Source organism: Epinephelus moara, chromosome 22, assembly GCF_006386435.1.
Source record: "Epinephelus moara isolate mb chromosome 22, YSFRI_EMoa_1.0, whole genome shotgun sequence".
In the NCBI taxonomy this organism is placed as follows: Eukaryota; Metazoa; Chordata; class Actinopteri; order Perciformes; family Serranidae; genus Epinephelus; species Epinephelus moara.
Genome location: NC_065527.1, coordinates 24,398,924 through 24,417,852, shown reverse-complemented (window position 1 = coordinate 24,417,852; position 18,929 = coordinate 24,398,924). Strand labels below are relative to the sequence as shown.

The 18,929-nt window shown below is 41.2% G+C and overlaps 1 protein-coding gene across 1 annotated transcript in view; it reads left to right on the top strand.

Moving 5' to 3' along the window:
* The window catches only part of ext1b (exostosin glycosyltransferase 1b), a 162,179-nt gene that overhangs the window by 130,142 nt on the left and 13,108 nt on the right, over positions 1 to 18,929 (top strand). Inside the window, exons 6-7 of the mRNA XM_050035168.1 lie at positions 2,592 to 2,710; positions 9,146 to 9,241. Of these exons, the coding sequence (XP_049891125.1) occupies positions 2,592 to 2,710; positions 9,146 to 9,241 (215 nt within the window). The remainder of the gene's footprint in view (positions 1 to 2,591; positions 2,711 to 9,145; positions 9,242 to 18,929) is intronic.

Genomic DNA, 18,929 nt, shown 5'->3' with positions numbered 1-18,929 from the left:
GTGGAGGAATAGGTCTTTGACGGATGTTTGTATTAGTCGTGCTGACACACCAGCCCGTCCATCATTGGGTTTTGAGTCAGCATTGCTACTGGTGCTACCGCTGCGGCGAGGCCAATTCCTCCCGCTACGGTTCAGCAACACCGAGTTTTCCCCTGCCACATATCTGTGACCCGGGAGCCTCTCCATCCCTCACTCCTTCACTCCATCATCATCCAGCGCTGCCACAACACATCCACACACACACACACACACCCATACATGCACAGACGGCGATGGTACAAACGCACAAATTCAGTTGATGGAACACCAGGAGTGGAGGGCTGATATTAAAATGGATGGGCACGGTGACAGGCATGGATTACAACGCCAACAAGTTTATTTGTTTGTCAAAGAGGAAGCAATTAAACACGGATGGGCTTTTAGGAGACAAGGTGGCTTGTCGCTGATGGGTAATTGAGTAAAATCAAAGCAGTAGAGTTTGTTTCCAACTGACACTTCTTTTTTGTTCTCTAAGAGCCAATAACAAGACACACACACACATCATGCATATTAACACTCAGTCACACACAGCGGGAGCGGAGATTGTTTTTCTTGCTTTGGTTAAATGGACGTTTCATTCGGAAGCCAAAAGAAACTGGATTTTTGAGGCTGATAAGAAAACAATACAACAACAATTTAACAACAATATTCTTGAGAATAATGAAAAAATCCACAACAGTTTATAAATGACACATTAATTTTGTTACATTAATAATCAGTTTGTGATAACGGCACATCTAGGTAAAGGTATTAAAACAATACGACAGCTTTCACTCCTCTGTGAAGGTTTTCCACGAGACTTTGGACCATTAGTGGTCGACTGCTGATGGTAGGTGATGAGGCCAGGCGATCATCCCAAGGGTGTTGGATGGGGTTGAGGTCAGGGCTCTGTTCAGGCTGGTCACTTTCTTCCAAAACTGAAAAACAAACTAAACTGGAGAGACAATATCTTGATAGGCTTTGCTTTGTGCACAGACTGACAGTCATGTTGAAACAGGAAAGGGCCTTTCCCAATCTGTTGCCAAAAAGGTGGAAGCACGCTGTTGTCTTGAATAAAAATCGGAGGGTGTCGATTGATAAGACATGAAAAAAAGAAAAGACAAAGTTCTGTTTTAGTTGGACTTTATCATAAGTTTGCTGTTTTCAAGTTACTGAAATGCTTTCAGTTCGTAGACATTGTTCCCTGTGATGGTGGTAAGGGATCATTGTTCGGCAAGGGTGGAGGTTTTGTTTCAACAATATCAAACAGTGTATGGGGGTTCTCCATTAGAATATTTTGAGAATCAAACACTTAATTTCCTGTTTTGAAATGTTTGTGAACCAATTTGTACCTTGTTTGCATCAATCTATGGTGTAAATGTCTTTCATTTTGTCAAAATAAAAGTCCTCTGCTGCTTACGGGTTTTTATTGTAGGTTACCAATGTACTCGTTCTAAATATTAAAGAGGACTGCATTCCTCTGAAATCTACACCTGTGTTGTCAGGTGTCACAAAACAAATCACTACTATAAAATGTCAGTGATGTTGTAGCATTAAAAATGTACTTGTTTGAAACGAAACCCTGGAAAACAACGCCATATTAAAAGTATTCAAAGGTATGTAAACAGGCATGTTCATTGTGGTTATTTAATAGCCTCCAATGGCTAAATCAATCCTTAACCAGCTATTTGTGTTGCTATAAACATTTAGCTGGTGAGATGTGTAATGTGCTGATGCAGGATGTGATAAAAAAGCCTCGGAGACTCATGTGCTAAAGACAGAAAACAGCATGTTTTCCAGAATCTAAAATAAGCTGCATGACAGTAATTCTGCTCCAGGTTTTGTTCAATGTTTCATGGAAGTCTGTTTATAAGCTTGTTACAGATTTACATCCCAGGTGTTTAGAAACTCGGCACACTCTTAACTTTTTCATGACACATCACAGGGATAGTTTACCGAGTTTTAAGACTGCGTATATTCCTCATCATAAAAGTTGCTCAGTAGCGGAAAAGAGACTCTTCTAATGCTATCTCCTCTGCGCCATGCTTTGTTGGTTTGGGTTAGATTAGATTTAAATTAGGAAAAGTTGAACGTCCTCTATGATCCGTCTTGCTCAATATCTTATTTCCTGCTCATTTTCAGCCTCGATTACTCTACTCCAACATCAAGTCAGACTGAATTTAGAGTCACATCAGCACTTAGTCGCCTGTTCATTGGGTTCCAGACACAGCTGAACAGTTTCCAAAATGAAATATTCAGTGATCAAGAGATTTGGCATTTTCAAAACACATTAACGTTGTTGAATATTTTAAGACTGGCTTGAAAACGTACATCCCTTACACTTATATCATCTATATTTTTGAACTGCTTGTGACATCTTAAAACATCTCTCTGAAAATAGATGTGAAGTGTTTGTAAATGAGAGCCTTCTGTTCTCGTTCGACTGTATTCTCTTCAAAGAGCCTGAAATTACATTGATGGCTGACAGTCGGCTCGCTCTGTTCCAGCCAGCATTGTTTTTCTGGATTTTTTAAGCTGCATTAATGAGTGACCGTCCTTCTGTTGTGTTTCAGGTATCAAACCGTACCCCAAGTTCACAGCGGTCATCCATGCTGTCTCTCCTCTGGTGTCCCAGTCGCAGCCCATACTCAAGCTCCTGGTAGCTGTGGCCAAGTCCCAGTACTGTGCACAGGTAATTTATTTGTGTGTGTGTGTGTGTGTGTGTGTGTGTGTGTATGTTCACTGCAGTATACCCAGAATCCTCCACTGATCTCCACCTTGTGACTCCCCAAAATGCGCCGCATCATGTGGCTCATACGGCTGCTTTGCGATCACATTTTCCAACCAGAGCAACAACGGCGCTCATCCTCCATCCCCGTGTGTGTGTGTTAACTCCGGTGGATTGAATTAGAGCAGCAATTTGTAGCAGTGCTACATCTGTCTCCATGGCAGCAAAACCCCCTTCAGCACAGCTGGAGACGGCATGTATTGATTCCCCTGCTTGCTCCTTACCAGCACGGGAAATGAAATGGAATGTGCTCCCCAATGGCTGGTTTTTGTGTGTGGGTGTGTATGTGTGTGTCTTTGTTTGTTTGTTTGGCCAGCAGAGTGTATGAGTAAGCGAGTTTGTATTTTGTGTAGGAGGGATGCGTTTCCGTGTGAGTGCCTTGCATGAACGTGCAGGTCTGTGGTTGTTTGTTGAGCAGCAGGTTGAGTTGTGTGTGTGTGAGGGCGATTGGTTGAGCAGTGGAATATACAATATGAATGTGTGTTTGCGTGGGCGGGGTACTTGTCCATGTGTGTATTTCATGCCTGCGTGCATTTTGTGTCAGTGGTTGGCCATGTGTGCGTACATACCTTCCATGTGTGCGGGTAACATGTCGACTCTCTGCGTGTCCCAGTGTGTACGGCTGGTTATTATTGGAAGTGTTTTGATTCTTGTGCCGATACGAAACCTCCAGTCCTGATGCCAAAAAAATACTTTGTTCAGCACTTTATTTTCAAGAATATAAACATATTCTTTTACAAAGCGTTTTTCTGTCATATAACAGAAGAAGTAATATTTCTCAGATTTTAAAGGGACAGTTCACCCCAAAATCAAAAATATTTTTTCCCCTCTTACCTGTAGTCTAGATTGTTTTGGTGTGAGTTGCCGATTGTTGGAGATATTGGCTGTAGAGGTGTCTGCCTTCTCTTGAATATAATGGAACTTAGATGGCATTCAGCTTGCGGTGTCCAAAAAAAAAAAAAAAAAGACCTTGAAAAAAACTCAACAGCAATGTCGCTTTCCAGAGATCATGGCTCGTTTACTCAAGATAATCCACAGACCTTGTTGTGAGCAGTTTTAAGTAGGAACTATTTTCTTTCTACCAAACCACACCCGCCAACCGTATCAGTATCCAAAAGGAAATGTGCTCTTGCACCACGGAGCAAGCTAACATTACAGCCCAGCAGAGGAGGATGCCATGTTTAAATGTAATGTGTGCACTTTCACAAGCTTCTCGTCCATGAGTAGATGCTCGCATCCTTCTTCATGGTGACACGGTTAGCATTGTGATCATCATTGCAGCTGGAGAATGACTGGAACAGAGTATACTGCACTTTCTACCGTGAAAAAATCCCCACTAAAAGCCTCTCAACAAAAGAATCGTCATAATCCAACATGTTCTAGCAAGGATATGATCCAAAATCGGGGATATTTCAACAACACTGGTAATCAAGATTATGTGTTTCCCTTACATTAGCATGTAGCTACATGTAGCAGTGTATATAAAGTAAACACTTTCAGTAGTGTGCCTGGAACAGATGACCATATAAAGAAATCGGATTGCTTGCTTTTGCTCACAGGGATTACTTTTACATGCGGTTACTGCATTATTTGAAACTTTGGCCATATTTAATACGAGCATGCGACAATGTAACTATGTAACTATAATATCATATATACTGGCAAGGCACTTAGGTTTATCAAACTACAATTTACACAACACAAACTCACAAAATGCTAAGAAAAGTAATATTCTCGCATATTTTTTACTTTTTTAACAGAGAAATGCAACTGTACACCTTTTAAATTCTTCTTTCTCTCGGTCGCGGACCTGACACTGGACTAACTGCCTCGTTAACTCACACTTCATTCAAACTCGACCGAAACAACACAAAACTCACCCAAACCGTCTCGGTTACTCTTGTTACTCATCCAGTTAGTTAGTCCACTGTTCTATATAAAGCGGATCCTCCTCTACAGAGTTTGCCATGTTGTTCTACAGTAGCCCAGAACAGACAAACCAAACACTGCCTCTAGATAGGGCTGTACGTGTTATTGCATTTCAACATCGTCCACCGTAGTTCTCCTACACCCCTGGCACACGGGAGAAGTTTCAGTTCTTTAACATAACAGCTAGATTCCACTAAATCTTACACACTGCACCTTTCACAATTGTATGATCAAAAAATAGGAAAAGTACAGATATGAGCAAGCAATCGATTCCAACTGTTTTGTTTTCCAGGCACATTTCATCCAGAAAAGTATTGAGGTTCAATAGCCAGCCCCACCTCTGCGTGGTGAAACCCAAACCACACATTCCGTTATCAGCACACTTTCAGCCAACCTTTCTCCGAAACATTCTCTCATAATAGCAGGTTGAATGAGTAAACTCTGCCGCCTTCTTCATTTTTATGGAGGTGCTTCTGTGTTTGCGTTCTTCAGGCCGTGCACGCAGAGTGGAGAGCCAGGTACACAGGCAGGGTTTTTTTCTTCCACCCTCAGCGGACAGAAAAGAGGAGAGAGAGAGAGAGAGAGAGAGAGAGAGAGAGAGAGAGAGAGAGAGAGAGAGAGAGAGAGAGAGAGAGACTGCTGAGGAAAAGGGATATAAATAAATGAATGGAGGGGGAGAGAATGAAAGAACTCGGAGGGTGGAGAAGGCTAAATTGGACGCAAGAAAGCTTTTGAGGCGCATTCTGACACAGTAGACCTCCTGCTGCGTGCCTGCACGTGCATTTTGAGGGAAACGTTTATTCCACTCGTGCTACAGATACACCAACAGTTTCTTCGCCATTTTTCCCCTCCAGTCATATACACACACAAGCAGGCATACATACACAATGCCACCATCAGCACCCTAAGAGGGCTGGTGGGCTGACAGAGACACCATCTGTCTCTCTAATCAAGGAATAGAGCCCCCCGTAAGAGTGGAATAACACATTTCTCAGCTGTGTGCGTGTGCAGAGATCCGGACTGTATACCTGTTGTTATCTTACAATGACAAACACCTTCAGCCTCATGAGTGATGTGTGTTTTGTTTTTTATCTGGACTGGCTTATAATGATTAGATCATTCTGCCCATTCATCAAACAGCTGTGTGTCATTTTTCTCTTTAGGACCACTGACAAATTTCCACACACTAAAACACAGCTGCTGTATAGACACGAGGCAAACACCTTAACAGAGACATCCATATGGCTCCCAGCTCATAATTTGGCAGGTCCAGTCAGGGTGCAGCATCGCTGAGGGGGAACCACTGCTGCATGTGACGTAGTTAATGTCAGAATCGTGTGAAACTTTATTGATCCCTGCAGGGAAATTCTTGTAATTCGCCTCCATCAGGGACGTCTGAGCGCAGTGTTGGCTACTCGCTCTGCACAGTGGAACTGGGATGGATTAATTTACTGACTTGTTCAAGGACATTTCAGCGGGGCAGATGTTAGCTGACACACAGCAACTGAACACTACAGGATGGTATGCTGATGATGATGTGTTCCTATCACTTTCCTTATCTGTAATTGGGTATTCATTCCCCACAGATTCAGGCACACCAGTTCCTATAGGGAAAAAAATATGTTAATATTAGTCGTGTCCTGCATTGCAATCGTTTCTCTTAATGTCTGATTCACTGAACTGTACCAATATAGAATAAACTCAAGTAACAAACTAACTACGCTGTTTTTGACTATTTAGTATGTTTTTCTTGGGGAAAAAAGTTTGCTGAAAAATGCCAGCTTGCATACCAACCAGAACTGTTACATTTTTGAACGGGGTTGTGAGCGACATGACTGTCAACACAATGCTGTGCACAACGGAACTGGAGGAACTGGAAGTGAAAGCACATGGCAGATGGTGGTGCTACAGCTCTAGGCAAAGCTCAGAAAACAGCAAACTAATAAAACTCTGGAAATACATTTTTCAATGAAGTTCCCATTTGATTTACAATCCATCTCCACATAGTTTCCCCTCTGTTTGAGCTGCACAGTGACTGCACAAATAGTAGACTTTCTACATCAGCACATAATGTATTATTGGACACACTGATTGTGTGTTATATAGTAATACTGGTAAAATAGTTAAGGGGGAGTTCCCACACCCCTTTGATGACTGATCATTAGCTAAGCCCCGCCTCCCTTAATAAGTGGCTGTACACATGCCGTGTCTTTAACTGCCTGGGAAACACGAGGTCGGGCACTGGGTGCTACCTTTGTGCCTTTTTTGAGCCACCTTTCAAGAGGGCAGCAACAGGTTGCATCTGAGGTTGCTTAGCAACATTGACAAGCTCTGTAACCAAGCCTATTTACCTGAAATCTGAGTGCAGAGCTGATCCTCTTCCAGGCGCTGTTTATAAGTGTGTAGGTCTATCGTCCGTGAGACAGATGTAAAGCTCTGGCAGCCCTGCACTAAAGTGTTCAACTTTTCCATATTTACCACGGACTGATATTTACGGAAGATGGGAAAGATATCTGTCGGCTGTGATTGGTTGTTCCTCATCACGTGACATGCGGTGGGCACTGCTGCGTTCCAAAAGTTAAACTCGGTTTATGTCAGAGTGCAGCCATCGTGCCCTGAAAAATGGGCGCTCGGGTATGCATGCCCGCCATGGCGGCGTCGCTCTGGCGTATATGAGCGCCTGCAACACATCTACATTGAAAACAATCAATTTGAGGACACAAAAAACGCAGCATGTATACGGCCCCTGACTGTCGTTAAACCTGTTAAGATTTCAATTCCAGAACTACACGCATAAACCAAATCAGTTTGTTTATGATAACTTCTGGTCAGAAAACCTTACATAATGTACATTAAATGAAATGGTGTTGAGCAAATGCGGCCTCAAATTGTGCCTCAAATGGTTAGTTTTAGCCACATCAGTGTAAGTGTATGCTATATCGAAAATATTTTCACTGCGTTACCTTTCCAACAGGGAACTGAAGCCAGTATCTCAAAGCCACCAGACTCCATTGACAAAAACATCATCATTTTACTTCACATATATGGGAGTTGCAATCTAGCGTACACTTCAACTAACACTGATTTTTTTAGGTGGCTAAAATACGTTTTGCTGTGGTTACGTCCACAGCAGTACATTTCTTAGCTCCCATGCCCGTAGATTTGGTTTGACAGACTTTGGCAAAGTGAGACAGAACGTAAAATGACCACAGTAGCAACATCAGATACGTTGGATCACTGCATTTAAATGTATTTGTTAAATGTTACAGTTACGGCTGAAAAGAACAACAGAAATAAACAAGTATTCTGTCCATATAAGTGTAAATAAAAACAAAAAAACTTATCAAACTGCCAAAACACCTATATTGATTCACTCTCTGTGGCCAAAAGTATTATCCCCATTGAAGTTAGCTATGGGCAAAACTGGAAGTTAGCTGCTAGGCTGGCAAAAGTCTCTAGTGCACTTGCTCTATGGGCCCAATGACACACATTTTTCAACATAATTTGTATTCCTGCAAACTAATGTAGTTAGCTAATGATATACTAACTATTGGCCTTTACAGTTATGGTCAGCTACTACCAAAGGTAGTAAGCTAGTTAGCCACACATGCTAATTTTCACACTGTTCAGTGTGTTCCTGACATGTTTTACATTATGTTTTTAGTTTTGAAAATGCACCATCCTCTAAACTCCTTTAATACCAAGAAATGTTCTTGCTACCACTTTGTGTGCAGTCCTCCAACATGTGAACAAATCCAAAGCTTGACAGTCCTGCCATGTCTACTTGTGGTAGCTCAGCAGTGATTGGAAAATAGCCATCCATGGGAGCGGTTTAGGGGATAGTCATATTTTGAAATGCATGAGAACAGTCTGAGATATAAGAATGTATTACTTGTGTAAGGTCAGACAGGAGTCATGTCATGTGTGTATATCTGTGTGTTCCTCATCAAATGTTAATGAGGTCTGCTGTTGAAGTGCAGTGATCGGGGAAGGTTAACTCCATGTGACACGTTCATGTCGCTGTACAGCAGTCCGAGTCATATAAAACATGAGACCTTCATGTAAACCATCTTCTGGTTGGAGATGGAGCGTGAGATCATATGAAGCGGAAAATGTGTTGAGCAACATGTCGTGGTTAGAAATGAAACCTGACAATGTGATGTGATTGGTTATGGGCTAAAACGTTCTGGAGCCATAATTGGGGATATTTTATCACAACAGTTGCCCTTCTGGCTCTTTAACATTCAATCAGCCTGTAATAAGGTGACATTTGCCGGCCGTAGGTCACGTAAATGTCACATGTACAACAAGCTGGGAAGTGCGCTGCGAGTTGTTTTAGTGAGAGGAAATCAAATTAGATGCAACGCAGCTATTTGTTGCAGGCGATAATGTCCTTCCTCTTTCTTTCAGATCATTGTCCTGTGGAACAGTGACAAGCCTCTCCCAGCCAAGCACCGCTGGCCCGCCACCTCAGTGCCCGTCATTGTCATCGAGGGAGAGAATAAGGTGAGTTCAAACACACACACTCTACCTCTGAGTTACCTCAAAGGTGTGATCGCTGTCATTTATAATCTTGAGCTTGTCTTCTGCATCTTCTCAAACTGCAAAGCCACTGTATCTCGGCATGTTTCATTCACTCTGAGAGTCTCTAGGAGTTAATGAGTTTCGATCTGTGCTACGCTGATTCCATTAAAGGACAGTTTGTGTGGTTTCAATTAAAGCTCAGTAATGGGAATAATATACATCGCAGAGAGGGGGGGGAAAGTTTGTCTGAGAGTCTGATGCATATTGTTAGGAAAGATAAGGAGGCAATAATGGGTAAGTGCATATGCGTGGTAGTATTTATTTATTCTTAATGTGTTTATCGCTGTTTATTCTTTCATCATAACTAAATATCTAATTAACTGAAGAAAGTGACAAAGTCTCTCTGGAGAAATAAGTTCCAGTTGAGTTGTGCACTATGAATATACACAATAAATGCATGCCCAGAAGACGGGCGACAGCATTGATTTAATTATGTTTCAGGTTAGACTTTTCTTAACTCATAATCCTTGCATTCATTCAGCCCTTTAAAAGTAATTATTACAAAATCTTTATTTAAATCTATGTTTCCTAGGGATGCAAGTAAAGATTTTCATTATGTGCTGATTATTTTCTTGATGTACTAATTGTTTGCTGTTTGAAAATAGTGAACATCATTATTTATTGTGTATATTTTGTCACTTTCTTCTGTTAATTAGATATTTAGTTGTGATTAAAGTAAATAATTAACAGCAAGTGGAAAGTGACTCGTGTCCATCAGAATTTCCCAAAGACAAAGGTGATATCTTTAAGTTTTTGACGAACAATGAGAAACCAAAAGAAAACCATTCAATTTACAATCATATATATCTCATATAATTGAGAAGCTGATTTTTTTTGCTTTTTTCCCTTGAAAAATGACAGAAACAGTTACATAATTATCGGACTAATTGACAACAAATTTTGTGTTGATTGACTAATTGATTCATTGACCTCTCCTTTAAGCTCTAATGTTATTATTACTTCCTAAAGAAAAAAAGTATTTTCACAAAATAATTCAGGAAAAAAAGGTTTAACGACTAAAAACTAATAAATGTGCACAAAAATAATGTTTTTTATGCCTCTGTGCTGGTGACAGCCATTCCTAAAATTTGGCATAAATTTCCCCCTCAACTCAAGGATGAACTGATGCTTTGGTGGTTAAAGGTCAAAGGTCACTATGACCTTGCAAAACACATTTTTGGCCATAACTCAAGACCTCATATACTAATTATGACAAAATTTCACACAAATGTCTAATTGGAAAAAGTGGTGACATTTTATATCCAAAAGGTCAAAGGTCAGCTACACTGTGACATCATAATGTTCTGCAAAACCCTTTTCTGGCCATTATTCAACATAATATCTCAGAAACAGAAGTGGAGACATTTGGTCAGATCCTGAATTGGTGACACTAATCTTGAGTGTCCGTTTTAAACTGTGCTCATTGTACAGATCTTCTGTGCTGCCAGGGAGAAGATGTTTGTGTGTGTGTGGAGCATCTATGTAGAGTCCTGCACGGGCCTGCTCTAATAATCCCACTCCTGCTGGATCTCTGACTATTAGTGTGTTCTACTCTGCTCGTTCCCAAAGTTTGCGTGCCTGCTCCGCCTGCTCCTGCGTCCTACGGGGCTTGGCAGGCCTGGTTACGTGTTCACAGCAAACGACAGTCAGTTATGGTTAGCAGGGGTTTAATGTAATTACATATGTATTCATTTCAACCCTCACATACACAAATGCAAATGTTTATCACCTTCTGTGTCATGTTTTCAGGTAAATAACACTCCAGAAATGGTAATACTTTTGTAGAATAGGTGGAGAATTCCCAACAGCTGACTTCTACGTTCCAAATTTGAAGGTTATTTGCAGCAACATTCATATTGAAAGCATTGTCCACTGTCATGGCCACAGACATGGATGTAAACTGTAACTTGACTGGTTGGCGGAGGCATACAACTGTGAGGCGGTAATTCTAGTTTCCTCTGTTCTCCTGACTGACACTGTCAGAGGAGACATGTTTTTTGTAAGTTAACCCTCCAGCTAGACATAACCCAGAGTCATGAACCATGAGCATGCCTTAGTGGCATTTATTATGACAACCCTATTAGGCTTAAGACTCCTCCATGTTAAAAGGGTTGCTTTGTTCATCTTGACCTCCCTGGAACCTCTCCTTGTCTAAGTCAAAGGTCAGATATGGACACACAAGGTGATTATTTGCCTTTAAAATGCTGATCCATGCTCAGCATATTTACAGCCTCCAAGCTCACATTTGCGGTTGTTTTTTAAGTAGGAGGAAACAGAATCTGGTTGCTCATCTGTAGTCTGAGACATCAGACTCATCCGACACCGTCCTCTCCCCCCCTCCCCTTTGCAAGGACTTAACTTCACCTGCCAATCAGAGGAAGTGGTTTTCACATCAGTGTCAGTCACCCGGCGGTAGGCTGGGTTTATGGTTTACCTCTCCCCGTGGCTCTGAGTGGTTTCTCCCAAGCTGTCAATCACAGCGGGAGGGCTCTGTGTGTAGCAGTGTGTCCGTGAAAAGTGAGCAGAACAGGCTTAGCACACTGGCGTTGTGTGTGTGTGCCAGGCAGCCTGTGGTTTGTTGTGGTTGTGGTGGGTTCTGTGTTTACTGTGGCGAGCCAAGCTGTGTTCCTCCACCCCACAGAGAAAGAGAGAGAGAGAGAGATTTTTCATCCCTTTTGCCTTTTTTCCTGCCACTTTCTTGCTTATCCCCTCTCCCTCTTTCATCCCGTTCCTCACTCACAGATCCAATTTTTTTACCCTCTTCATCATTTTCTCTTCCTCTCATCTTCTTTCTGCTTCTCTCTATCACTGCATCGTCCTCTCCTTTCTCCTCTTTATTTGCTTTTATGCATACGCTCCTCAGGACTGTAGCCAGAATTGAAGAAAAACAGGTCACACTGAGTCTAAGTTCCCCCAATGCAACTCCTTGCCTGTAATTTATTTCTTTAGTTCAACTATAGTTTCTGTTCAGATTCAAAACCTCCACACTACTGTAAATAAAAAACAAACTAAATCTTTTATGCATTTATTTATTCATTGTTGACCTAGAAGACGTAAAATGTAAATATATCATGTCTAAACATACTAGACTCAGCCAACAAGAAAAACCACGTGTAAGACTTTAGTTGTATAATAAAAACTTTCCTTTCAAGGAGACAGAACACAGAGTACATGACCTCAGTATCCTTTGCTTTGTTTAGATATTTCTCTCTCTCTCAAGTCATACATCTTCTTAGCCTCAAATGTCGTTGGCTTTCGTTTCTTATTTTAATGAATAACATGTTGTCTCGCAGCAGGAAAGAAAACTTAAAGGATTCTCTTCTCCAAAAAAAAAACTGTGAAATCATAATTGATAAAAAAGACAAAACAACAAGCCTTAAAAAGTTTTTTTCAGTGTGGATCTTATTCTAATAAAGCCCCTTTCCCAGTGCACAAAACAACCCACTAACATCTGGCTCTTGTGTTTAGTAGGAAAGGTTACAATCGGCATTTACATCCTGGTCACAAGCTGGCAGTGATGAAAGTATGACACCCGAGTAGACACACTAGCCCCTTTTCCAGTGTGATACAATGCCATGTGTCTCCAAATTAAATCGGTCTCTGTCCAAGCGGAATTCGAACATCAATCAAAATTCAGTCTGCACTGAGTTTAAAAGAGACAGAATATGTAACGGATATAAAAAGTAGTAACCACAGTAACATTTTCACTGGCCTCCATGTTGCTTCCTACTGTTTACTAACCTGTTTCATGGCGCATCGGTGGCATCAAACATAACACCAGAAAAAATTAACTGGTTGCTGGTTTCCCCACGTTTGAAAACCCTGCATATAGGGTGGAAAAAGCCTGTAATTGTGTCCATTGCTAATTCAGGAAACACAAGCTTCAGTAAAAACATATATATTGGCAAGTTGCACAATCCAAGGTATAGCAAATAAAAAACACACCAGACACTGTAAAGCAAGCTGGGGTCAGAGGTGGGTAGTAACACATAACATTTACTTCATTTCATGTACTTAAATAAATTGTACTTCTAAGTGTAGTTGTACCAAGTACATTTGCGATAAGATATTTGTACTTCTGCTCGGTTAAATTGGGCTCCGAACTTCTTGCTTCTTTTACTGATACTATAAATAATTTTTATAATCAGCTGAGCTCACTTGCATGACAGCGATTTTCCAGTGAATGATAGCCTGTAGCACCGCAGGTGGAATGGAGGTTTATGTTTTCGTCACTAATAAACACGCGATTCAGACTGCGTCCAAGCTTCTACTGTTGAATAAATTAATTTCTTCCTGATTGCAGCCACTTTAGAAAAGGCTCATGATTCCACCTGACATGCTGAGGCATCCCAGAAGTGGCTCTCAGCTCCGCTAGTGACACAAAGTGTTTTTTCTTATTATATTTTTATCATTATTTGTAGTTTTGTTCTGGATATGGTACTATAATGACAGTTACCATGAACCTCACATGTTTCATTACCTGTTGAGGACCTGTTTGATGCATCTTCTGAAGTTACTGTACCACTCCAGTAGTTTTCTTTAACAAGATACTTTTAACTCTTACTCAAGCATCTATTTTTATGAGTACTTTTTCTTCTCACTGAGACAGTATAATTCTAAAGTAGCAATACTTTTACTGAGTATTGTTTTTGTTTATTCTTCCCACCACTGGTTGTACATACTTGCTTTACAAATTAAGAAACTGAGAATAATAACCAGAATTTTTCTCGCACTGTAAACTGAGTCACTCCTACATCATCTTGCTGCCATGACCTCCACCATATGTGTATTAATCCGCAGCTGAAAATAGTCCCCAATAAAGTCACTATTCATTTCAATTTGAGTAAAGTTTGCTAAAAACTACAGTGCCCATCTGTTTTAGGAAATAACTAAGCCCTTTTTTTTAGGAGTGACACAGATATGGTCGCTTTATTAGTTTTGGTCTTTTGGTGGGATTTGTTGACAGTTAGAAAAACATGGAATAACACCAATCTTATCCTTTAACCATGTTCCTTCTTCTCCTCCCTCTGTCCTTCCCTCTGTTATCCTCTCTGTCTCTCTGGCACGGTGGCCAAAAAGCTGGTTTGTGACTGTTGGTTTAAGCCGTGTGAGAATCCCAGCAGCGCTTAATATGGTTTGCACAGACTGGTGGTCCTCCTCTCTCCTTCCTGCGTCTCCCTCCTCTGCTGCCGTCCTTTAGAGAGGAGGTGAAGTGCTGGAGGCAGATTCCTGCAGTAAGAGCTCACATTCCTGGAGAGCACCAGGAAGCCCCAGGCTAATATGTCGCACTTCTAACATTACAAACCATCTGGGGCTTGGAAACACCAGCCTATCATCCTCTCTTTCTCTCTTTGTCTTTTTTTTGTCTCTTTTTCCTCTGTTTGTCTCATTGTAATTTTCTCCCCTCCTGTCTCCAATCTTGTTCTCTCTCCACCTCTTCTCAGCTGGTATTCTCTCCAACATGTGCTGCTGAAAAACAGTCGGAAAACATGGAGCGCAGAGATGGGGTTGTTTTGTTTCTCTCGATATGCCCGCAGGATGTTACAGCAGTAATGATGACACTAGAAATGAGAGGGAGGTGCTGCCTCTCCTCTTTCCTCTCAACTCTCATTTTCCCTCTCCGTTCCTTTGTCTGTAAATACAACTGTCACTCACACTCCTCGGCTCCTCAGCCCTGTTAGAGTAAGAGTGACAGTCGTAACTTTTAGCTGGTGCTGTTGCCTCTGGAGGGCTTTTAGGGAGAGGGGGAGTAGATGGCACTTGACCGAGGCCTGACAGCGATGACGGGGCTTAGCTGTGTGAGGTGGTGGGAGTTGGAAACTGGGAGACGTACATGTAAAACTAAGTTCTGGAAATCCATGTTTTATACTTTATTTTTTTTGGCTGCAAAAACAGTGCGCCTGCAGGCATGAAAAAGTTGTACATCTGCCCAATTTATGCCCCTGAAAAAGTATTAAAATCTTAATTGGTTGCCTACTTACAAGTTTAGACATTTTAACAACTGTGTATGTTCAGTCTGGGTTTTTGTTTATTTTTCTTAATTCCTCATCGCCAAACTTACCCATATTTCTCCCATGAACAGTTTGATCTATAACTTGCAAAGTTAGAATGCAGGCTGGTGTACCAGTATGAGTTATAAAACAATACAAATTAAAAAGAATACAGATGCCTAATCCATCCATCTCAGTGTACAAACAGGTCTGAAGAATATTATCTCAGTTTGAGCCCTTAAAACAGCATCAAAATGTCTTTTTTTTATTATATTGCCTTTAAGTTAGAGGCATTTAGTTACTAAGTTACTAAAAGCAAAGAAAATGTTTCCTTCATTTATGAATCAGTACAGATTAGTGTTGAAAAAAGGATCGACTAACAGAAAATGTATCCTTTATCTGTCTTTTATCAGATTGTAGGTTTGTAAAGCTTTGCTGATTTTCTCTAGTTTACATCAAGCAACAGCCTTCAGGGCTGAAAATGTAGCCAATGCAGAAGCATAAACTGTGTAAAATAATGGACCTAAGCGGCCGATATGTCACCCATTGGTTTGTGGACTCCTATTTTGAAGCCTCGAGTTTGACATTTGGTGTCACTAAATCCAATTATTGGAGCCAGAAGTGACCACGTTTTGATAAGAGGGTGAAACGAACCCTAATGCTAGCCATAGCTTGGTTAGCACCATGTATTCACAGCTACAGTAACTGTTAAAATGCTAATGCTGATTTTCACTAGCAAAAAACAGGCTTAAAACCATTTTAATAAATGTAACATTACTGGAAAAACTGGATGTCCAACTCCTTAGAGGGTCTTCAGTACAACCATACACTGAACGAGACTTTTTTAGGGGACCAAAATGTTACAGTTAACATTCATGAACTGAAAACACACTGACACAGAAAGCATTTTAGCAGTGAGGCACCTTTTGCCGGAGTGCTCTGAGCTCTTTGAGTTGAAAAAACTTCAGCTCAGAGCTAGGGTTGGGATCCGGATCCGGTTCTTTTTTGGAACCGGGTCCAAAGTTCCGGTTCCGGAACCGGTTCCATCACATTTGGAGTAACAGTTCCTGCAAACGGTTCCTAGATTGTAAAAAAAACAACGTCACGTGCATTTCCATTAGAGTGCAGCACGGGCAGCATATTTCTGTCCGAACCCGACCGAGCCCGACATTATTTAATTACTAAAGCACTGAGTTTGTGTCACACAGTTGTCATGGTTACAGGCTATTTAACAGGCCGGGCGTGCGCCGTGGGTGCTCAGTGGAGAGGGAGACCTACGTGTTTGAGATGGGAGCGGGCGGCGGGAGCGGGCGGCGGGAGCGGGCGGCGGGAGGCCTGAGGCTGCCAGCGAGGGGAGAGGGAGAAATATAACAAAATAAGATAAAATAGGAGACACCTGTCTCCCTCTTTTATTTAATTTTCAGCGTTTAATCAAGGCGGAGGCTGGCGGCGGGAGGTCCGCTTCCAGCGAGGGGAGCGGTAGAAACAAACAGCCAATGTGTGTGTGTGTTCTGTTGAGGTGTTGTCACGTAAATAACAGTGCCCAAGCATAAATGCATAGAAGTATTTTTTATTACATTGCTGTGGTTAATTTAGGTAATAGTGTTACTGTAGAAATCAGAGAATCACTTTTTGTTGTTATATATTCTCAGGGAGATGATACAAGCTCTAAATCTGAACACACCACACACAAATGTGTATTTTCATCTAATTGTACTGTGCAACAGTTAGAATAAAGTTTTTGTATTTGTATGATTGCATTTGTGTTTATTATATACTTGTTTAAGTATAGCAAGTATAATGAATATAATATAGGAATCGGTAAGAGGAATCGGTAAGGAATCGGACCGTTAAGAAGGAATCGGTAAGGAATCGTTAAAATCCTAACGAGTCCCAACTCTACTCAGAGCAGAAAAGATAATAGATAAAGATAAAAGAAAATCTCTTTGTCGTCATCTTTTTTTCCCATTGTCCACTTGGGTGATTTGAGAGGCGCGTCTGTGGTGGTTACAACAACAAGTTTACAATTGGTAAACAATGGAGGAGAAACTGGTGGTAACAGTTGCTGGTAACCATAGACAGCAGATTGTCAAACTTCCCCCGAGTCATCCTGAAATATGCCTGGAGATGGCCATCATGGAGGCGCAGCTCCTGGACCAACTGGTGGTACTCTCCTTGATCTACCCTCTCTTTTAGGGTCTCATGTACCCACACAGATCTCCGTTTCCCTGTGCCCGACAAACTATTTGCTGACAGCCTCTCGCCCTCAACCAGAGCTACAGCAAGTACCCTCTGCCTCAACATTTTAGGAATAAGCTACTTATTGTAAGGACATGATGGGGTGGTTGCCTGGAAACAATAAAAGGCGCAATGAACTTTTTTTTTCTTTTTCTTTTTTAAGAATTTTTTTTTTTTTTTTTTTTTTTTACTAGTAGTATTCAATTTTTAAAAAATAAAATGAAAAATGCAATGTGGTGTGCCTCAATTTTTCAACCTGCAAACGCTCTCTGTGTGATCAGGGCCTAAGAAATTTATATCATGTTGCAGAAAGCTTTGAATTCTTTCATAGTGCTGACCTTCATAAATCATAAAATTCAAAACATTTTTCCAACAGTCTGCAAAAGCCAATCATAAGCAGAGTTAAATCACAAACTCTGCAGACAATCATAATATCTATAAATTATTATTAAGTTATTGTAATTATTGATCTCAGGTGTTTGTAATTTACCTCTTTTTGACTCTCCTTGTGAAAATCTTTGAGTTTTGGACTGTCTTGATTGAATAAGCACTCTAAAGACATCACCTTGGGCACTTTTCAATATTTTATGACATTTTATACACTAAAAGGTTGGTCGATAATGAAAGTATTCATTAGCTGCAGCACTAGAATGGATAACAGGCTTCACACGGTTTGACTGTAGAGTCATGCATTTCTCTCGGTGTTTGTTGCTGCCCTCGGCTGTAGGAGTTATAAGGACCTGTTGAGAGTGAGGTCACTGTGCTTGAGCGCAGCAGACAGACAACACCAGGTGTTTATAGAGAAAAGAGGTCAGCACTGACTATTCTTAAATGTAAATGTAATGACTTTTCAGCGCAGGTGGCGTTTTAAAAGAACCAGTATTCTCACAGAGGCCTGACCTTCAGAGCTGAATAACAGGCTGTTAGCGTGTATATGTATATACTGTGTATGTGGACGGGTTTGTGTGTCCATTAAAGCTGTGCATTGTGAGCTGTGTCTTATTTGTGTGGGAGGTTGTTTTGAGTTTGAGCACACATCCAGTTTCCAACACACACACACACACACACACACACACACACACACACACACACATCCTCAACAAGAAGCTGCTGCTTTCTCATCCGAGTGCTTTTCATCACAGCAACAGACCAAAAGACTTCCCGTCTAAATATCCTCAAGATGTTGGTCTCTCCATCCACCCACCAGTCCCCGGCCACCATCACTCTCTCCGCTGCCAGTAAATATTCAAGGACTGTCATGTATTATACTGTTTGGTTTCATTTGCCGTTAAATATACGCATTCAGCTTTCAGCAGCGGCGGATGGGAGAGGTAGATTTGTGCCATATGTAGGAAACATGACTCATGCTGTATGTGTCTGGC